This window comes from Artemia franciscana, chromosome 9 (genome assembly GCF_032884065.1).
Source record: "Artemia franciscana chromosome 9, ASM3288406v1, whole genome shotgun sequence".
Classification (NCBI taxonomy): Eukaryota; Metazoa; Arthropoda; class Branchiopoda; order Anostraca; family Artemiidae; genus Artemia; species Artemia franciscana.
In genome coordinates, this window is record NC_088871.1 from 28,855,467 (window position 1) to 28,875,925 (window position 20,459).

At 34.7% G+C, this 20,459-nt stretch overlaps 2 protein-coding genes across 3 annotated transcripts in view; one reads left to right on the forward strand and one right to left on the reverse strand.

The window, feature by feature from the left end:
- Nucleotides 1–11,537, forward strand: part of LOC136031237 (armadillo repeat-containing protein 8-like) — a 49,032-nt gene extending 37,495 nt beyond the window's left edge. Inside the window, exons 9-12 of the mRNA XM_065710640.1 lie at nucleotides 3,518–3,703; nucleotides 5,874–6,029; nucleotides 7,470–7,639; nucleotides 11,374–11,537. Of these exons, the coding sequence (XP_065566712.1) occupies nucleotides 3,518–3,703; nucleotides 5,874–6,029; nucleotides 7,470–7,639; nucleotides 11,374–11,413 (552 nt within the window). The 3' untranslated portion in view covers nucleotides 11,414–11,537. The remainder of the gene's footprint in view (nucleotides 1–3,517; nucleotides 3,704–5,873; nucleotides 6,030–7,469; nucleotides 7,640–11,373) is intronic.
- A 915-nt stretch (nucleotides 11,538–12,452) lies between these two features.
- Nucleotides 12,453–20,459, reverse strand: part of LOC136031235 (kinesin-like protein kif7) — an 84,013-nt gene continuing 76,006 nt past the window's right edge. For both annotated transcript variants that reach the window (XM_065710639.1, XM_065710638.1), the window contains exons 18-20: nucleotides 17,170–17,448; nucleotides 14,687–14,978; nucleotides 12,453–12,743 (exon numbers count right to left, since the gene is read on the reverse strand). In XM_065710639.1, the coding sequence (XP_065566711.1) occupies nucleotides 12,556–12,743; nucleotides 14,687–14,978; nucleotides 17,170–17,448 (759 nt within the window). In that variant the 3' untranslated portion in view covers nucleotides 12,453–12,555. The remainder of the gene's footprint in view (nucleotides 12,744–14,686; nucleotides 14,979–17,169; nucleotides 17,449–20,459) is intronic.

Genomic DNA, 20,459 nt, shown 5'->3' on the forward strand with positions numbered 1-20,459 from the left:
ACTCAGGTTTATTCGTTATTTCTGTTTGTTTGAAGTTCGACTTATTGTTCAATTTGATTCCTGTTTGTTATACGATTCGTTTATTCGTTGATTTTGAATTGAAAAGGGAATAGTTGTGGGAAAAGTCAAGTCATGTAGTACCTTTTATTTCATGGTTGTTTTGATTATTCATTGTAATATCTGTAAGTTAAGAGTTTCATTTATTCAATTGATAATAATTTATCTTCTCTTTTTGTTTGAATTTGAAAATGACACTTTAATTTTCTTTGAACAAGTTTATTTTTTGGAAAGTTTTTTTGACCATTTCATTATAAATGACAAATTATTTATTGGTGAATAATAGGAGTATTTGCATTGTTTAAGTTTTTCTGCAAAGTATTAAGATTTCGATTGTGGACAAAATCTGAATATTTTGTCTAGATTTTTGAATGACAGTAGTTTTTTGTAAAATATTTATTGGGGGTTCAAAATTTGCATTGTTTTTGGTCCTTTAAAGAGGTTCTCTTAATTGAGGTTCCTTCAGCCAAAGGATTGTAACTGAACTGTGTCTACATGGTTTTTTTATTTCAAAGTAGATCAGCGTAAAAAAAGAAAAATTGTTCCTATTGAGCATCAATATAACCCATTTGTTTCAAAGTTAATAAAGAAAAAGAAAAAAAAAGTTTTTTTTCCTGATGGGAGAAAAAAACGAAGATAGAAATTAAAATTAAAAATCATTACTTTGTTTCACATTCAACATGTATGTGTAACATTTGTTCAAATAAACCGACTCATTACAAATCTAAAAAAAAGCGCTTTACTTAAAACACAAAATTGACACAACAAAACACGATTAAGAAATGAAAACTCCTTAAGTACCCTACAGAAAATAGTCTGATGCTTTTTCTAGTCAGCCCACTACTTATTAAATTTAGTAGGGGGATGGGAGGGAGAGTTTACAAGAGCAAGGATTGAACACTCGAAGTTTAAAGTTTTCGACTGTAGAGATTATGATGGTACCTTATTCATACTTCCTAGCCTTTCAACTCCATAAATGACACTTAAGTGACAATTGCTGTACCACATGGATCAAAAACGGTATTATCAAAAACAAATATTAAAAAGCACGTAGATATAAAAATTAGCTTTTAAATGAGACCTTAAACAGCTCTATGTGATATTGGAGTAGCTTGGTAGTTCTGTTAGTCAGTAAGTGATTTATGAATGATATTAAGGAGGTTGAGGTATGGAAAATACAACAGGGGTGAATGTAAATCTCAGATTAGAGTTTTCAACCGTTAGTTAAACTCGTTAGTGGCGAAGAAAAAAAAAACAGGAGATCAGTGCTACCAATACAAAAGAGTGGGTTTTCCTTGTTTTTCAAGGCGGGAGGGGGGTGTACTATTTTCGTATTGGTTTTGATAAGGGCCATTCTAATTATGTACTTTTCTATTCACCAGACGCCATTTCGGAAGTGGTTTCAGACCGTTCTTTGAAATTCCTGTAAGTTTGTTTACAAAATAACTTTTTATTATCAAGATTAATCGAAGTTATAATTACCATTGCTGAATTAGTGAACAAGCTAGTTTTTTCTCACTTGGCAGTTCTTTTAAAAACTAATTTTTAAGCTTCGGAGTACTGTTGGCCGTGGTTCATTCTTTGCTAGGTTGCAGCTACTACTCTAACCATGATATGTTTTTCCTCTTAGGTTTCTTTGACCCAGTGCATATGCCCAGTAAGTTGCTTGCCGGTCAGGGACAAAATAAAATCGGGCCTACTTTAGTTGTAACAAGTTTTCGTCTTCATTGGGGTTCCAATCCGAGGCACCTGACCGTTTCTACATACCCCACAAGTCTAAGCAATTCTGAGAAAACAAAATTCTTTGGCCTAGCTTCGGGTGTTACGAATAGATACAACCAATCTTCAAAGTACTTTTGTCCTCTTAAAGTCTATGTGAGCCATGTGGACATGTTTTATAAAGCTACAAACCTATCAGAGACATGATACAAAAGTTGCGCTTTTTTGGGGGCTTTACAAACCGATGCAGCCAAAATCTGTTTCAAATTTGTTTTCTGCATATGGTTTCACACAACGGACAAACTTGGACAAACGGACAAACTTGGCCTAGCTTCAGGTGTTACGAATAGTTACAACCAATCTTCAAAGTACTTTTGTCCCTCTTAAAGTCTATGTGAGCCATGTGGACATGTTTTATAAAGCTACAAACCTATCAGAGACATGACACAAAAGTTGCGCTTTTTTGGGGGCTTTACAAACCGATGCAGCCAAAATCTGTTTCAAATTTGTTTTCTGCTTATGGTTTCACACAACGGACAAACTTACGAATGTCATTTTGAAGCTGATTGTAGAGCCATGATATAGGACAAATCGAAAATGCACAATTTTTATCCCCGCATCCCCGGTTCTCAATACAAGATATGAAGTCTCTTCAGATAACAAGAAAACGCCGAACCCTGGGCAGGCAAAGTTTCTCTCGATGTACATTGACACTATACTGGATATAGATTCTATTCCAACATTGACTCCTGTTCGGGTTCCAACATAGTTGAAACTAAATCATTAGACCGTTTCCCCTGCCCCAAGTCAAAATTTGAAGTCCACTGGTCCCTCTACACTCTATGGCAGTTTTAATTTGATCCCAAAGCCATTCCCAGGATGTTACTGATAAGCTGTTTTTATATCCTGGAAACACAGAATTCTTTTGATTTGCCTAGTTACTTAACTGTAATAGATTGTAGGTCCCTTAGAGGTAGGAAAACTAACTATAAAAGTATGGGCAGCTTTTTGTTCAAGTACCCTTAAATGGGGGTACTTAATGAAGGCTGATTCCAGGGAGTATTCGGTTACCCCCCCCCCCCCCAAAAAAAAAGAAAGAAGGAAAAACTCTTTGTCTCAAGAAATAGAAAATAAGACCTGTGCTTCTACCCGTATAAAAAAGATTAAAATGTAGATAAGGTATTTAAACAGTTTAAGCCCTAATTTTACTCAAGACTTTTAGAGAATGTCTACGAGAAGATGTTCTTTTCTAAATCCCCTCCTCGCCACTTTTCTTGAGAAAAACCGAGATTAATTATTCATTTGCTTTCGCCAGTTTTGAAATGGAATATAGTTATAGACGCCATGCAAAAAAGGCACACAGAAAGGGATGCTATGTAAAGTCAGGGAGTTTTTCAATTTTTGTTTTTGACAGGAAATGCCTGGTCAGTAGCGTTTGCTTATGAAAGCCCCTTCGAAAATAAGGCTGTATTCTATCTTCCCACTTTGAATCTTATCCAACTGGGAAATTTTTTTTAATTCTTAAAGGTTTCTTGCTATCTAGATTCTTATATCGCCGTGTTTTTATTGCTTCGCTGTATCTCTTTCTAGTGTGTGGTTCTTTTTCACAAAAGTTTAATTTTACTGGCTATCTTGTCCACTTTTAGATGTAGTTCTGTCATGTACTTTGCTTTTACAGTGTTATCGTGTAAGATGTTACTGTTTCCTTAAAATTTTCATAAAGCCAATGTTGTTTCTTTAGAACATATCGTTTCAAGGGGATTTACGAGTGAAATCAGCCGTTTTGCAGTCCTTGGGCCAAGATCAGATTTTTCAGCTGCTATGTGACACAGAACAAGCTGTTCAACTTAAAACACTAGCTCTAATGAGGAACCTTCTTTCTCAGTATAGCCATATTGACCATATTATGAGTCAACATGGAAATCAGGTAAGTTTTTTTCTTTTCCGAATGGTCGGCATCCATAAATATTTTCGATCCCATTTTTTTATGAGTAAAAAAAATAAATTATGAAAATCAAAGTTCCTCCAGTTCTGTAGCTTTAGGAAGTGGGTCTGACATAGCGGCAATGAAAAATACTTCTGACATCCCAAGTAAATTTTAGCTAACGTGCAAGTCAAAGTAAATTTCACATTGAGTTTATTTTGTAGAGAGACTCGACAAGAGTGTTACGAAATTTTTAGGTTTGATTAAAGAGTCCAACACCCCTTGATCTAGTGAATGACGTATTGTTAGGCGCTGCTATAGTTAATAATGAAAAAAATCATAGCACTAGTTCATACATTGTTGTTAAATCCAAAGTTAGAATTGGAATAAAAATAATCTAGTATTCTCATTCCAATTAGTGGATGAGAATTCCTAATTGCAATTTGGAAAAATTTGCTAAAATTAGTAATAGTAACATAATCATCAACGTATGCGTGCTTGTTTGTACGCGGGGTAGGATTGTATGCGTGAGTGTGCACATAGTGAAATAGAAGAGGATTCTCCGCATGTGCAGGAAGTTGAGGTATACTTGAGTGTTTGCAAAGCGAAATAGAAGGAGATTCTCTTCACATGCAGGAAGTTGAGCCATAGTTGAGTGTGTGAATAGCGAAATTGAAGGAAATTCTCCACACATGCAGGAAGTTGAGGTATGCTTGAGTGTGTGCATAGCGAAATAGAAGGAGATTCTCCTCGCAGGCAGGAAGTTGATGCATGCTTGAGTGTGTGCATAGTGAAAAAGAAGGAGAGTCTCCTCGCATGCAGGAGGTTGAGGACCTTATCCTATTTCAGTTCATCGTTTATAAACCAAAATCTTACAAGTTAAATTATAGCCTACACAATTCATAAAAACCCATCACATAGACAATCCAACCCTCATAACCTTACACAGCTAGTCCCAAAGACTCCCATTGTATTGGGAGGAGGGGTCCCCCTATTACCCCATCTGCTTCATCAATTGTGTAGTTACTTAAAGGCTAAATGGACATTTCGTAAAATTAAGTCTCATGTCTGTAGAAACTTCGAAGATTCCCACTTACATCGTTTATTTCCCTGAAATTCCGAATAATAATATTAAGTTGAAAAAAAAGGCTTGTATACAAAATAATATATCGCAAACTTAATAGAAACTTGGGCGAGTACATACTTAACCCTGTATACACAAATGTAGGAACCAAAAAAATCAGCATAAAATCACAATATAAAGAAAACAGTAGCTAATCAAATTAAAACTGCATCCAGAGAACATACGAAGCTAGCTGACAAAAAGAAAAGATTGCAGTAAGGAAGTTTTTCTAAAAAACTGTATGTCACAAATAACCTTTTTTGTCAGTTTTAGCTGAATCTTCATATGGTAATTAAGAGGTCTTGTCCAAATTTTTATATCCATTGTGATTTTTAATTTGTTGCTATTTCATCGAAGAGGTTTTTGAGTGATTCGGGGTCTTATTGGTTATTTTGTTTTAGTATTTGCATTGTATTTTGCCAAAGATGGCTGTTGACCAAAGTACCTTAGGTTGTATTTTCATTGCTGTCTTCAAAAAAAAGAAATCCTCATTAACTTGATATATTTTGACCAAGCTAATTCCTTATAACTTTTTGTGCAAAATTAGAAAATGTGATTTGATTTTTACTATTGGATTGCTCATATTTTTCTGTCAAAAGGGCTTAAAATTGTTAAGAGGAATTGTTGCAGTTTGGGACAAAAAAAAGAAATAAAGAGAAAAAAAAGACGAATGTATACAGTGTGCCCTTATCTTTACAATACACGGCAACTGTAGTCTCTAGAAAAAATCTGATCACATCATTGGATTTAAAATAAAATGATATTTTAGCGGATTTTCTTTCAAACAATTAAAGTTTAGTTCTATAAGCTGAAACACAGCAGAATTTTGAAAATAAAGGTATAAAACCTGGGGTGGTGGAAAAATTCTGAATGTATTTCCAAATTCAAAATCAAAAGTTACATTAAAAATATACATCTGTTTTGAACAATTTTTTCAGATGTTTAATGTAGAGACCTAATTGATAATTCGATTAATGCTTGTGTTTCAGCCGGAGGTATGTTGAATTTTAACACATCTATGTTATCTGAGTAATCAATCTGTGATTTTAGATTATGCAAGCAGTGGTAATGGTCCTTGAAGGAGATTTTACTTTGGAAGTGAAGGAACAAGGGCTCTGTGTTTTGTCAAATGTTGCCGATGGAGATTCAGCCAAAGACTTTATTATAACAAACCAAGATGTCCTCAAGAAAATCATTGACTATGTAGTAAGTTCTTCTCTGTTTTGTTGTGTCTAAAAATGTCTCTCATGGCTATAAACCACAATTAAAAGGGGGATTGGGTACTGAATTTTAGATTTTTTTTACCTACTTGCATCAGAAAGAGGCAAGTAACTAGTGCCAATTAAAGACTAAAATACATCTGCTTTATCATCCACCCTAGGGCAGAACTAAGGTAGATATATATAGAATAAAGCTAATTCAAATAGTCTATCATTTCTGTGAGCCATTTGAAAACAATTGGAGACCAAAAATGATTTATGACCGAACGTTTCCACAGAACTTGCAGGCACCTGACATTGTTCATATAATATAAGCTTATTGCATACTAGGAAAGCCTACTGGAATTGCAATTGGGTGTAACCGAGATTATTGAGTTGATTCCACTGGACTAGTGGGCAAAACGGGTGACCGAGATATTTTCAAATACTTTCAGTTTTGCCTATTGGAAAAGCCTAGCAGAGTCACGGTGGGGCGACATAGATTCTTAGGTTGAATCAAGACTGGCAAAGTCCAGTCCTTCGTACTTCGATTCGTTTACTCATTACTATTGTGCGAAGAAGTAAACACATCAATAAATATGTGATAAGATTATTTTCTCCTAGTATGGTTCACTAGCGTTTTTACAAATATTTGAGGAGTATTTTTGCTCAAATGTAAATATCTAGGGCTCAACGCGATTTGTTACCTTAAAGAATGTAAACAGGTAAAGAAAATGTTTAAAATAAATGGATATTGAATAACGATACACCTAATTCTGTGATACGGTTACTACCTGGAAAACTACCAGAAATCTTTTCCTTTGAGAATAATTTGCTCAAGGGGATAATCTATGGCCTATTGGTTTTCAACATATCAACTTCTGTAGTCACATGTTTCTTTACAAAATTAATATTCTGAACTCTGCTAAAGAAGCTCTTGTAAGTTTGGCGGGGGAGGAGTGGCTTTTAAAGGGTTTGGAAATATCCATAGACATGATTGTCAGCCCAATAGCTCCTCCTCACACCAATTCATCTAAAGAGATGAATTTGGGCAAAAAATATAGAAATTTTAAGGGGATTTCTAAATCTCAGGATATTTTTGGTAGTGGGAAGACGGTCCTAAAGTGCTGCTTCCCTTTGCATATGCATCTTCGTTAGTATTTTTCAATTTGGATTCTTTTTAGGGCTAAAAAATTCAAAGTATAATATAATTTTGAAGTCTGCCATTAAACATCTGAACCCCCTTGCTCCGCCCTATTGTGCTCAGCGATGACAAAATATTTATTGTTATATACTTCAAATTCATTTCAACATTTTTGATCTGTCTTTCTTCCGAGATTGTTGTTTAAGAAAAGAAACAAAAGGAAAAATGTGCGCAAAGATGTATAAATGGTTAATTCAAAAAGTTATTCATTGGTTAGGTTAACTTTTGATTTTCAATTTGTAGGGTCACTTTGATGTAAGACTGCAATTGGCTGCTGCAGAATGTATTGGAAACCTGCTACGCGTTACTGATATTGGATATAACGATAGGAGACAGGAACTTCGAGAATTTGGTGCCGAACGAGTCATACGAAATGTGATAGAAACGACAACGGATTCAATTTTAAGAGACAAGTAGGTTTAAAAAAATACCACTATTGCTTTTCAATTTGCAGTGGAACCATGCCCTTCATAAAAGATCCTGTATAATTTAATGCACTGAATTTGAATATAATTATTTTGCATTAAAATTCAGCTTATAACTAGGCTAGTCAACATTTTTTTTTTTGGAGGGGGGGCAGGACAAGTGGCATTTTTGTGGCAAGAAATATGAAACTCGTCTTTGTCATTAGAACTAGAAAAGAAGATGATATTTATAACCCGGTTGGTTTTTTAGGGTCTTTCCTTCTTTGGCTGAGAAGAGCACGAAAAACCAAGTATCTTTGAGTTTAGATGTAAAACATGACCATTCTCCACTTCTGTCAGCAAAATGATAATTTATGATTCTTTTTCTTAAAAAGGAAAAAATTTTCTATCAATACGAAAGAAAATTTTTTGATGAAATGAGCTATGCCTCCTCGTTAAATAAGTCATTTATATTTGATCCACTCAAAGAGAGATGTTCAGTGATTTCAGTAAATTGAGAACCGGTGTCCCAGTAAGGGCCCTCTAGTCAGCAATTATCATAATAGGACTTGCCATTTCAAGCACAATGCACTTCTTTCTTCAATTTATTTTTCAAGCTTTATTGAGTATTACTGTCATGAATAGACTTATCAAACTAAGACGCGACTCTGATCAAAGAGTATGGGTAACTTACAGGAGTGGGAACCGGCGGTAGTGTCAATAATAAAACTAAATGTCATCTTGCGTTTGGCCACATTTGACATTTTTAATAGTAAGAATTATTCATTTATTTTGTGTAATTGGTAAAATTGGTGTACTAACAATGCCTGATCTCAGTTCCTGACAGAAAAACGATTACACAGCTTGAAAAAATGCCAAGTAGCACCAAATGCTAGAAGATATTGATGTTTTTTTCGACACTACCGCCAGTTCCCACTCTTGTATGTTACCTATACTCCTTGGTTCAGGCCACAAAGGCCCAGTGCTTGGAGAGTCTATTGTCTAAATGTATTTTATATCAAGTGATTTACATAGTAGTATTTTTCGGGTAGGGAGAGGAGGGGTCTAATCCAAATGTAGAGAACAGTATAAATATATGAAAGCATAACAATGGTTATGTTGTTTTGTTGTTGTTGTTTTTTTTGTCTATAATACCACATTATTGAGTGGTAAATAATGGGGTTAAGACCAAAATCTGTCAATGCATGGGGGTAATCCCCAGAAGTGGGTTGATACATATGAAGTATTTTCATGTATAAAGCTGAAGGACTGTCGATAAATGTGGACTTTCTGATAATTTGACCCTTATTAGCCAGAATTTTCACCTGGCGATACAGAAAGGTGAAAAATTATAATTTGTTTTGGTGTGATGTTTGTTGGTTTTGAAGTTTTGAATTTTGAAGGTCTTGTTTTGTTTGTTTTTTTCACTAATACCCTCGTCTGACTTTTAATAGTTAGGGGTTAAGCTTCTTTACATGCTTTACATGACGATCTGAGCAGGTTGAATGAAAAACACTCCTAACATCGCTGGCTATGGGTATTGGTGTGGTGTGGCAGCACCAAGCCACCTAAGGCTAACACCGCTAAACCTCAAAACTTTTTTATATTGACTTTTGTAATGTATATATATATATATATATATATATATATATATATATATATATATATATATATATATATATATATATATAATATATATATATATATATATATATATATATATATATATATATATATATATTGGTTTTACATATCAATCCGTTTTTGTTTTACAGCCAGTGGAGAAAATAGAAAGTAGTGAGGTTTTTTTTTGGCTTTTCTGAAAATTTAAAATTACGGAGATACGACTTTCTGATACCCGATTGACGACATGCTCCTCCTCCACTCCAAGCTGTTCAATGTTTTGCCCTTAATTCCTCGCATCAAATCCTAGTTTCTTTTAAATTCCCTCTTATGCCTTGTTCCCACCCAATTTGATGATGACATGCTTCTTGATGCCCCAGACGGAGGGCAAAAACCTGATTTTTAAGAGTCTATCATCCGTAAAATATGAATTAGCCCTAGAAAGATGGTCAAGTGCCAGAAAAGTGAATTTATAATTTTTGAGAGTGAGAGCTTTTCTTTGGGCAAATTTTGGTCTCCGGGGAATCCCAAAGCTGAAAGTTTAGTGCTTCCGTCTACCTGGCAGATAGTGCTATATCATCATCAAACACCAGAATGGATGACTTTTCAGATTTTTGGGACACTTTCTGATCTTTTTGATGTGCGAACTATGTCATTTAAAATCTGAAATAGTATGGAAATGATATTCTACCCAATTTAGTCCGAAACAGGTTTAAAATGTCTTTTTGTGGTACAAACCATGTTTATGATGTCTGAGTACATAGAAATTAGTAACTTAAGAAAAGTAACTAAATCGTGTAATTTGAACATAGAAAATAAAATTGGCTTTGCATTATCAAACACTTTTCTTAGCTTTAACAGACCTGGTTATGATCCACCTTACAACACTTATCAAATAACGTTATTAAAATAATTAATCAATCAGGAGGTATTCCTAAATACAGTATTTTCATCTAACCCTATACTGAATCTACTAGCCTCTTTAAACGCTTTAGTTAGGCTACTAACTAAACCGTTCGGCTCGTTGTTCGACTTGGCTTGCTATTACCTCTCTTAAAAAGTGGAAGTTTTTGGGTAATGACGCCATAGGTTATAACTGAAAATAAGCTTAAAGGATTTTTCTGGAATCAAAAGAAGGAACAGGATCAGTTATAAACATTGGTATTATACGACTATAAATTAGAACGGTGTAATAGGAGAACCAGGGCTTTCATCCCCAGTTTTCGGTCCAGTCACAGGATCCATTAAAAAAACAACAACAATCTTTTCGGGAAGAAAGCCACCCAAGCATCAAGGTGCTATAATAGCTAGGGAGCTTAAAAAGAAATGGAATTTCACTTCGTCCGAGTGCTATCACTAAGGATTGGACAGTAACCCAATATTTACTGTCAAACTGTCTGCAGGTCAGAAGAAAACCCCAAGATATTAAATAATAATAACATATGTTACCATGAACGTCGAAATTCACTGGTGAATGTCCGAAATTCCCTTTTCTCTACTTGGATTCAATTAGCTTTGTGAGTCAGCTTTTTCATTATTATGAACGCTATGATGGTAAAAGTTAAAGTTAGGTTAGATTATGTTAATTTAGGCTAGGTTAAATTTCGTAATGAATATCAGAAATGGGTTCAAAACCCAACCTAACCAAACCTAATCTAACCTAACCTGCCCTCATCAAACCTTTCATGAAATTGAAAAAGCCGACTAAATCCAAGGAGAAAAAAAAGTTATTTCGGACATTCCCCGGTGAATGTCGACATTCACGAATCTCGAACGTTCATGGTAACATATATACAATATATATTTTAAAGATAATGTTTAAGTCAAGGTACTGAAATTTCAAGATCTTGAGAAAAATTTCAAGGTATAGCAGTCTTCCGTTTCTAGTCAATGTTGAAATAATTTCCGGGGGTTTTCGAAGAAATTCGTAGAAATAAGTATCTAGATCAAATGTAATTGACTGTGTGAAGCTCCTGGTTTCTGATATCTCTCCATGTCTTGAATTAGTTTTCTGTGCTTTTTTCTTGCCTATTGCGTTCCCGTAATCATCTTTGTTAATCTCTAAGCCAGTTTTTTTCTTATTTTGGCGAATCGTCCTTACTCATTACTCTTTTTTTCAGGTTACAGTTTGCCCTGCAAAAACTTATATATGCAGAATAGTTATGTATTTTGCCCAACATTAATTTTACGTATGTCTTTGATCCTGTTTATAAGTTATGTATTTTTATCTTATTGTGATCTGTTAGTTTTAATCAGAATTCTATTAAAGGAACTTGAACTTGAATGCCCTCTTTGGGCACTTAGTAAAGTGAATTTGCGTCCGCGTATTGTTTTTGTTTGCGGCCGTTTCGGATAGAAAAGAAGTCATAGAAACTTAGGAGGGGCTCATTTGATTCGTTATGGAAATTCTAGTATTCTTCAAGAATTGAAAATGATAGCACAGCTTGCACTTCCTACCACTGGTTTTCCATGTGCGTCTAGCCCTCACTTTCTATGGGTGGGCCCAAGCCCTCATTTAAATTGTATCTGTTTCAATAAAAATTCTCTTATTATGCACGCTCATGACCTGCAGCAATACCAAGTGTTTCAAAATTGTTTTGCGGAGAAACTTCACGCTCCTAACTTGAATAACTTAGCTTATTCGTGATATAGAAAAACACACAGACGAAGAGGCCAGCTTTTACCAATCTGTAGAAATTAACTTTTCAAGACTCTCATTCAGAGCCCTCAGCCCACTTACATCCTGGGAGAAAAATCATATTAAATTTCTTCTATTTTTAAGTGAAAATTTAAAAATAAATTTTTTCACTCTTTTATCCTAAAGTGGCTGAAAACGAAAGTTAAGCCGGAACAAAAGAGTAGACAAACTGTGATTGACGGTGAAATCATCTGCAAAGCCAACAAGACGTTGTATAGAATATATGGCTAGTGAATTATCTAAAAAAAAAACTATTCCATCCTTATCGCTCTTCCTCCACCGGACCCATGATTTAGAATTCTTGACTCATTTTTCCTAGACGCAGCATGCATAACCAATATTTATGTCTTGGCAAGAAATTTACTATTAAGGTAAGATTTTTAATTTGGATAATTATTACCGATTCAGGTCTTACATTAAAACCAATATCTTTGATCTTTGAGGGATGTGTAGACGTTCAATTGAAGTAACTATGCTGCTTCCAAAACTCAAAAGTCAATATTAAAGGTGTATGGCTTTAATCTAAAATATCTTTGCAAAAGGCATAAAATCAAACAAACACAGATTTAAGCTTATTCATGGTCTTCATTATGAACTTCTGTTATTACTTTTTCTCGTTCTTCCTTTGATTTTTAATTTTTTCTTCTATAATGAGCTTGTTCTTCTGTCTAGTAACTTGTGTTGTTATTGTGTTCTTGGCTGGCTTATTCCTAAAACCATGAAGTACAGGCAACAATGAAAAAGGTCCTCGATATGTTGAAGTGCTCGGCTCTGGAAGAATGCTAGAATTCTCTGAAATGAAAATAAAAAAGATCAAAACAAGATGAGGACTGTCACAAAAGAAAAATCAGGCGTGGTGTTTTATTAGGCTGACACGACTGCGATTTTTCTCATGATTAGTGGATCTAGTAAAAAACAGAATTCATCGAGGAGAGAGAGAGAGAGAGAGAGAGAGAGAGAGAGAGAGAGAGAGAGAGAGAGAGAGAGAGAGGAAGAGAGAGAGAGAGAGAGAGAGAGAGAGGAGAGAGAGGAGGAGAGAGAGAGAGGAGAGGGAGAGAGAGAGGAGAGGAGAGAGGGAGAGAGAGAGAGAGAGAGAGAGAGAGAGGAGAGAGAGAGGGGAGAGAGGAGAGAGAGAGAGAGAGAGAGAGAGAGAGAGAGAGAGGAGAGAGAGAGGGAGGGAGAGAGAGAGAGAACGAGAGAGAGAGAGAGGAGAGAGAGAGAGAGTGAGAGAGAGAGAGAGAGAGAGACTGTATTGTAAGGATTGCATGCGGAGCTTGTGCAAAGGAAGATTTACAGAATCGTAAAAGTGTTGTAGAAGTCACCCGAATCGGCAATTCCAAGGATCTCTTATTTTCACTCTAGAATAGGTTTAAATGATGAATATGAACAGATCTGTTCTTATGAATTTAAGAAAATCTCTAGACGCTGGTCTTCATGACAACTGTGAGGACACTCTTTCCACAAATCTGAGAAAATTCTCTAATTGTAAGAGGATAATGTTATATTTAGTTTTCACTCTCGTCGCCTCAGACTCTTGTCAAGACCTTAATAGACTCGGGGTAGGTCTTCTGGTCGCCGTACAGGTTGTATCAACAGACTTACAGATTCATTACCTGTGTGCTACCTTTCATTTGAACTTTCTGGTTGTAAGAGGTTGCGACACTTTCTTAACTAATGATTACCTGCCGCGTGATAAGAAATTGCTACAGTCGTTCTCGAGCTTTGCCAAGTTTTTTAATAGGCGGCAAGGTCCCATTAGCGGTATTGAACTATTATGACTACTTGCCAGTGACTTTATTTGTAACATTTAGATCTCCTCTAGTCGGTCTCACACCGCTAACCGCTTCATCCAGCTCTGGATCAGTTTATTAATTAAGACTACGGCTCTTCCTATTTACATAATGGTGGTGCAGTTTGTGATTGGGACAATTAAGCGTGTTCGCCCCTTCTTCAAACCTCTAATGAACAAATAAACGTTCAAATGGGGATAAGTCCATTGTTAGACAATGAAAACAGGTACAAAAGTCTCGATATTTCGTTCTTATATACAGCGATTGTCATTAGTAGAAATACTAAAGTAATAAAATTAAAACTAACATATTTATACAAAAAAATAATTAACTTCCGGTTCATCCAGTAGTTTTTATTCGAGAGTTCAATAAACAGGGTTCATTCAAAGTCTTGATTCCTTCTTTGATCTTACCTAAATGTAAAATGAATTTCCAATGAAGGTGGCAAAGACTTCTCTGTCTTCTAATTACAAAAAAAAAACTTGAAAAGGATACCTAGTTTAAGATATTGCGTCGATAACATTCCTCTGATGTTCACGTCGAGGATGAGAAGAGAGACTGCGACCGTCTGTCTCTTATCTCAGATCCATTTATTAACTCTATAGTCAGTTTCAATGATTTTCTCAAATCGTAATCAATCCTAATTCATGTCATCATTTAATCTTTATTTTTAAATTCTCTAAGCAAAAAAGAAGAAAAAAAATTAGAAAAGATTGCAACGTTTCTGAACTTTTTTCCATTTTTTTAAGCATTCACGGCTATTCAATTAATCAATCCCATTGACTGGAATACTTTAACAGAGCTAAAAAAAGAAATATCAAAGTTAGCAGTTAATATTTTCCATTAGCTTACTTTCGAACCAACAAATAATTTAAAGGCAAAGCAATAACTGATTTTCCATAAACTAAACGGTATTAAATAAAAGAAAGAGAAGAGAAAACTCACCTTGCTTGTGCTGTTCCTTTCCAGCTCCTACTCGCAACATCATGTCACTAAGGTTTACTTTGAGCATACGATTCTCTTTACGGAGGTGTTCTACTTCAGACTCCATATGCCGGAGTCTCCGTTCTGTAGCAGAGCTACCACTTGAGTCTTCACCTAGCTGTCGGATCAATGCTGATATCTGTTGCTCATAGTCTCTCTGTTGAGCCACAAGTTGACATTCGGCATCAAAGCGAACTCTTTGAACTTTGTCATGAACTTTACGATAATCAGTTATTTGTTGCTTTAGCCGGTCCTAAAAAGAAATAGTACTGGTATAGTATTGTAGATGCGCTATAGGGAATAAATAATAAAATTAATGAGCAATATAAAAAAGTAATATAGAAATAAGTAATAGATAGGTAAATAAACAAGATAGAAAAAAGAATGCAGCACAGCCATACCCTGAACTTTACGACAATGTTATTTGTTACTTTATTCTGTCCTAAAAAGTAATAGTAGTGGCATAATATAGAACATACAGGAAGTGGAAAATAGTGAAATTGATAAATAATATAGAAAGAAAAGTATTACAGAAACAAGTAGTAAATACGCAGCATAGAAAAAAAGCAACACTTCCATACCATATTAAATTCTATACAAGTATTAAACAAAGTTCTGACAGTAGGCGGTAAATTTTATTTAAAGGCTCTAGAAACGCAACTAAAAAAAAGACGTTACAAAACACACACGATTTTTTTTAACGTATTGTTGGAATAATCGTTGTCAGTTTTATTTTGAGAGTAAAAACGATGTGGAGATGTTAGAAATAATCATATGTAATAAATTCAATGGAAATAGCAATGGAATCTTACGTTGAAAAAAATTGACTCAGTAGTGTTTTCCCATATTTCTTAGAAGCTTGAAAAGGCAGAGAGGCAACCAAAATCAAGCTTTTGTATTTCTAAAAACAAATTTTGCCAGACGACAAAATAGTATTTTTCAACTTTGAACTGAAGCAAACCAAACCGAGTATCGATGATCCAAAGACCTTATTTTTTACCAGGGTATTTTAGATGGGGATGGCGAAACGAAACTTGGTTCCTGAAAGGCTCGGTTCATTCACACAGCCAACATCAAATGAGACCCCATTCCAATGCAAAACGCAAAATGTTTCAACAATGCCGCCGTTTATATTATTTACGGCCCTTGCCTCAAGGGCTGTGGGAATCATGCCATTCCCAGGAACATATTATGCTGAGCCTTCAGACTATTTTGAACAACATGGTTTTCTTAATATTTGAATCGAAATAATCAGAGGTTTCCAGGCAGGGGGTAGAAAAAAGAGGCACAGGAGGGGAGGCCTGGTTGCACTCCTAGGACTTTCGACTCCTAAGAAGGGAGAGTAGAACTTTCAACTTCAAAAAGATTTAAGTCGCTTTTGATTGAAACAATTGTTGCTGTTTACTACACGCTAAGCTAGAGCGTTGCTTCTGATATGGGAAACACCAAATGTAACTAATGTAAATAACAAGCATTGTACCGTACCCCAATACAAAAAAAGTAAGGGGTAGTAAAACAATTTACTCTATTTGGGTCGCCAAAAATTCGAATGAGTAAACATTTTTATTAGTTAACGTCTCAAAACAGCTATATTTCCATGCAGTTCTCTGTAGTTATACGGATTGCATCAAATTATTGTCTATTTCCAAAGGTATGCATAATGAAAATCTTAGGGTGAGGGGTACATTATATAATATTTTTCGAGGAGGCAGGGGGGAATTCCTGAGTTTTGTAGTTATTCTTTTATTTTTTAGCGAAGCTGAGGCACTGATAGGTACAATACAAAAGTTTCTATCCTGCTACCCATCTAATATAGCACTATTTACCCAAAACGTAACATTACGTGGCAGAAGTGTTAGAATCACTGGTTAGCGTGACATGAAAAAATAAACAATTCGGCTCGTGGTCGTTTAGGGATCCATATGGGAACATAATAGGAAGATCAAGTAGGAAAATCGATGCATATTAAATGATTATTTTAGAGTATTTTCAGCCTTTTTAAAGGCTCAATCTAAAAAGGGGACGAAACGTAAATGAAGTTGAAATGACCCATCCCAGATAAATTCTATAGTGTTAGGGGACGGACCTCTTACATAATCTAATAGTTTCGACAGTTTTTCTGTATAATATCCTGAAGCATTTAAACCCACTAAAAATCCCCCTCCCCCGTGAAATAAATTTACACGCAAATGGCAGAGATATGAATTTTTACTTGAAGATTTTAACAGCATCCTGTAAACATAAGCCTGATTAGAATAATTTTTTATGTTTTGTAAATTAACCCTCCATCCAAAATAAAGTTCCAGACTATTATCTGCCTATTACAAACAAATGGCGTTTTTAAATGTGCCAAAAACCGACACGAGTAGACCAACTTTAGCTTTGAGCTGATTGTGAGAAAGTTCCAATATTCTATGCAAAAATAGAGAATGTAGTAAGCTTACTTCAAGTTCAACAACTTGCTGTTCTAACTTTCTACATCCTTCCCTTAGTTCAACTACTTTTCGGAAGTATTTAGTAAATAATTTCCTGATTTCCCCAATTGAAAGGCGATTAAGACGGGCAAGTAAACTTTCATCGCATGTCAAATCTTCCAATGTATTTTCTTGCATCTCTGCGTTGCAAATCAATTGATTCTTATGCTCAATTGCCCAGTCGACAGCCTCTATTGCTTCATCATATTCTATCCATCGTCTCTCTTCCAAGGAGTCTAACTGACCATCCTAAAAATTAATTTGAAATTGATGAAATAGGCCAAAGATATGACGCCTATGTTAAGTAGGTATAACCCTAAGGTTAAACTGGTGGGTCAAAGATTTTACTGGGCAAATATGTAATATATTTCAAGTCCATCAAAATCAAAATATGCCAAAAAAAAACACATAATTTTTTTGGCAAAAAAGTTGCAAAAGCTTAAGACTATGAATTGAGGTAATTTTCTCCAATTATTTTAATTCCGACTTGAAGTATCAGCCAGCTTTTAAATAACGATGATAAAATAAAATGTAGTAGAGACATAGTAGTCTGATAAACTAAAGGCAGGAAAAAAAAAAAAAAAAAAAAAAAAAAAGATTCCATTTTACATTGCCCTACCAGAAAAGCAAATGTGTAAAACTCGATCGATCTCAAAATATTACTGTTGAGATCCTTCTTTTGCGAATTTCAGCTTACCTCTTGGCCTTATGCGACGGTGACATCTGAGATGTACCTAGATGGTGCAGCCTCACTTGACGTAATAAATTTCGTCAACCCTTATGACCACCTTTTGTGCCGGCTATTACACAATAAAGCTTTCAGAACATCTACTCAATATTTATTTTATCTTCTCTCGAAACTTGGTTTGTAAAGCGAAAATAAATTTCGTTTTCTCTTCCTTTACTACCACATCCTTTCTATGCTCTCTTAGAAGGGTATTAAAATAATCAAAATGTTTAATTGACGCAAAAGAGGCGAGTCTGTTAACAAGACTAGTTCGGAGGTTTATGCAAGTGTTACTAACAGATTTCATTTCTTAATAAAGAAACGTAAAAGATTGGAAAGCAAATAAGGAGTGGCAGATATAAGGAGTACATGACAGAAATAAGGAGTGAAGGAATTTCAGACTTATGCAGGTTGATCAAATTTTGAACGATTCTTTCAATTCGCATGTTTTTTCTATGGGATTTTATTCTTCATTGGGCGCATGTCGTAAATTAAAACCACAATCTTTTGAAAATGAGGATAGATTTCTCACAAATCATATTCTATTGGCTCCTCCTTCTTTTCTTCTTCTTTTGATTTTTTTAAAATCTTATCCTCAAGTCTGATAATGTTACTTCATCTTTTAGAGTTGGATGGTAATTCCTATCCCAAAGCATGGCAAAAGAGATTTCGATCTTGTGATTCTTATAGACCAAGAACGAGGGGCTGTATAACTGGTGAGCTTTTTGAATTGTGTGGAAAGGATCTTTTTGAGCATTTGGATGTTGGTCTTAATCAAACAGGCTTCAAAACCGGAATGGGCTGTGACCATACCCATGCAACACTTGATGCAATAGTTAATGGGTCATGGCCTTCTGGCTCTCTACTCTATACATTTTTAATTGATATAAAAGGAGCCTTTGATAGTATTTCGCATGCTTCCGCTCTTTCGGCTCAGATTACTGGTGAGATTCCTCTTTCTGTGGTTAGTTCTTAAATCCTGGCACTCGGGGCTTAGGATAATAATTAATACATTTACTTCTGATTGTTTTTCTAATCCATTTGCTTTTGGTCGTGGAGTTAGACTAGGTTGAGTTTTATCCCCTTATATGTTTAATATATGTTTGCCGACGTATCTTCGTTCTCTGTTTACAACCTTTGTCTCTCGAGGCAGGATGTGTCTTTTATTGCATATGCTAATGCTCAAGATTCGAAGTCAATGCTAATTTTAAATATTCAAGAAAAATTAGAAAAGCATTTGGCTCAATAATACGACTTCGTAGTATCTATCCTCGTAATTTTTTAGGCTCTCTTTTTAATACAGTTGCCCTCCCGTATGTTCTCTATCTTGTCCTTCTTTTTCAAGATTTTAATAATGCAATTTTTTTTTAAATTCGCGTTTGCTATTTTAAATGTTATAAATGTTTACTCGGTTTTCAAATTTGTTTTCATAACATTGAACTAGTTTTGAGATTTAAAATTAAGGAGCCCTAGGAATTAGTTGGATCAAGATAGATAATTTTTATCCTAATTTTAAAAATATTCTGTTCATGCACAATCTGTTCCCTCTTTTCTAGAATCTAAATATTGTTCTGATTTTTTTTTTACATACTTTATTTAGTTTTGCTATTAAGGCTATTATAAATCAATGGTTTGTTTCGTTTGCTGAAGTTTTTTTTCTTTTTTTGCAACTTCATTTATGTATTTTGTAAACTCGATTTTGAGGGAAATACATAAATAAATAAACAATAAGAGATAAAAGTTATAAACATTTTGCAATATGAGAATTATAAAACGGAGATGAGTAGATGTTCTTAAGTTTGAAGAATTTTTAGTAATAATAATAATAAAAAAATTTACCAGCTAAATAATATCAAATTGACAAAAAAACACAACTATTATAGCTTTGAAAGCAAACTTCTTATGGATCATGCATTGTAAGACTCATATGTCAAAACATGGTATTTTAATCATGCATGAAATACGGAATCTCATTAAGATACCACTACAAATTTGGCACACCGGTAAAATTGAGCCCTGCTTTATTTCTTTTCTATTCAGAAAAAAAAAAAATTCCAAAAACACATGCGGTGCGAAAATTGAGTCATGAAGCTTTTTTAATGGATAATTGCCAAGTTGCACTCTAACTTTGCCTAACAAACCAGTTTTTTTTTTTTTTAACTCAACCATGCATAACGTTTGTTATCATAACCAGATTATGTGTCCCTCTTATCGATGACCCAATGGGAGCATCCAAATATTTCAGGACATTAGTTTGTTACCTATTCTCTAACGCAGAACCCTCAAAATCTCAAAAATTTCATTAATTTTGCTATCATTTTATATCAAGGAGACGACTCATCTAGATAATCTGAGTCTCGGAGAGTTTTGTCTCACTGATTGATACAAAGTTTTTCTTGATCCTATACTGTGTTTCTTAGGACTATGTACATCAGAGCTATTCATGCTAATTACGGGAAACGTAAGCCCGATTCCACAACGAGCCAACTACTCACCTCATTTCCAATTTAACCGCAGCAACATTACTCTCATT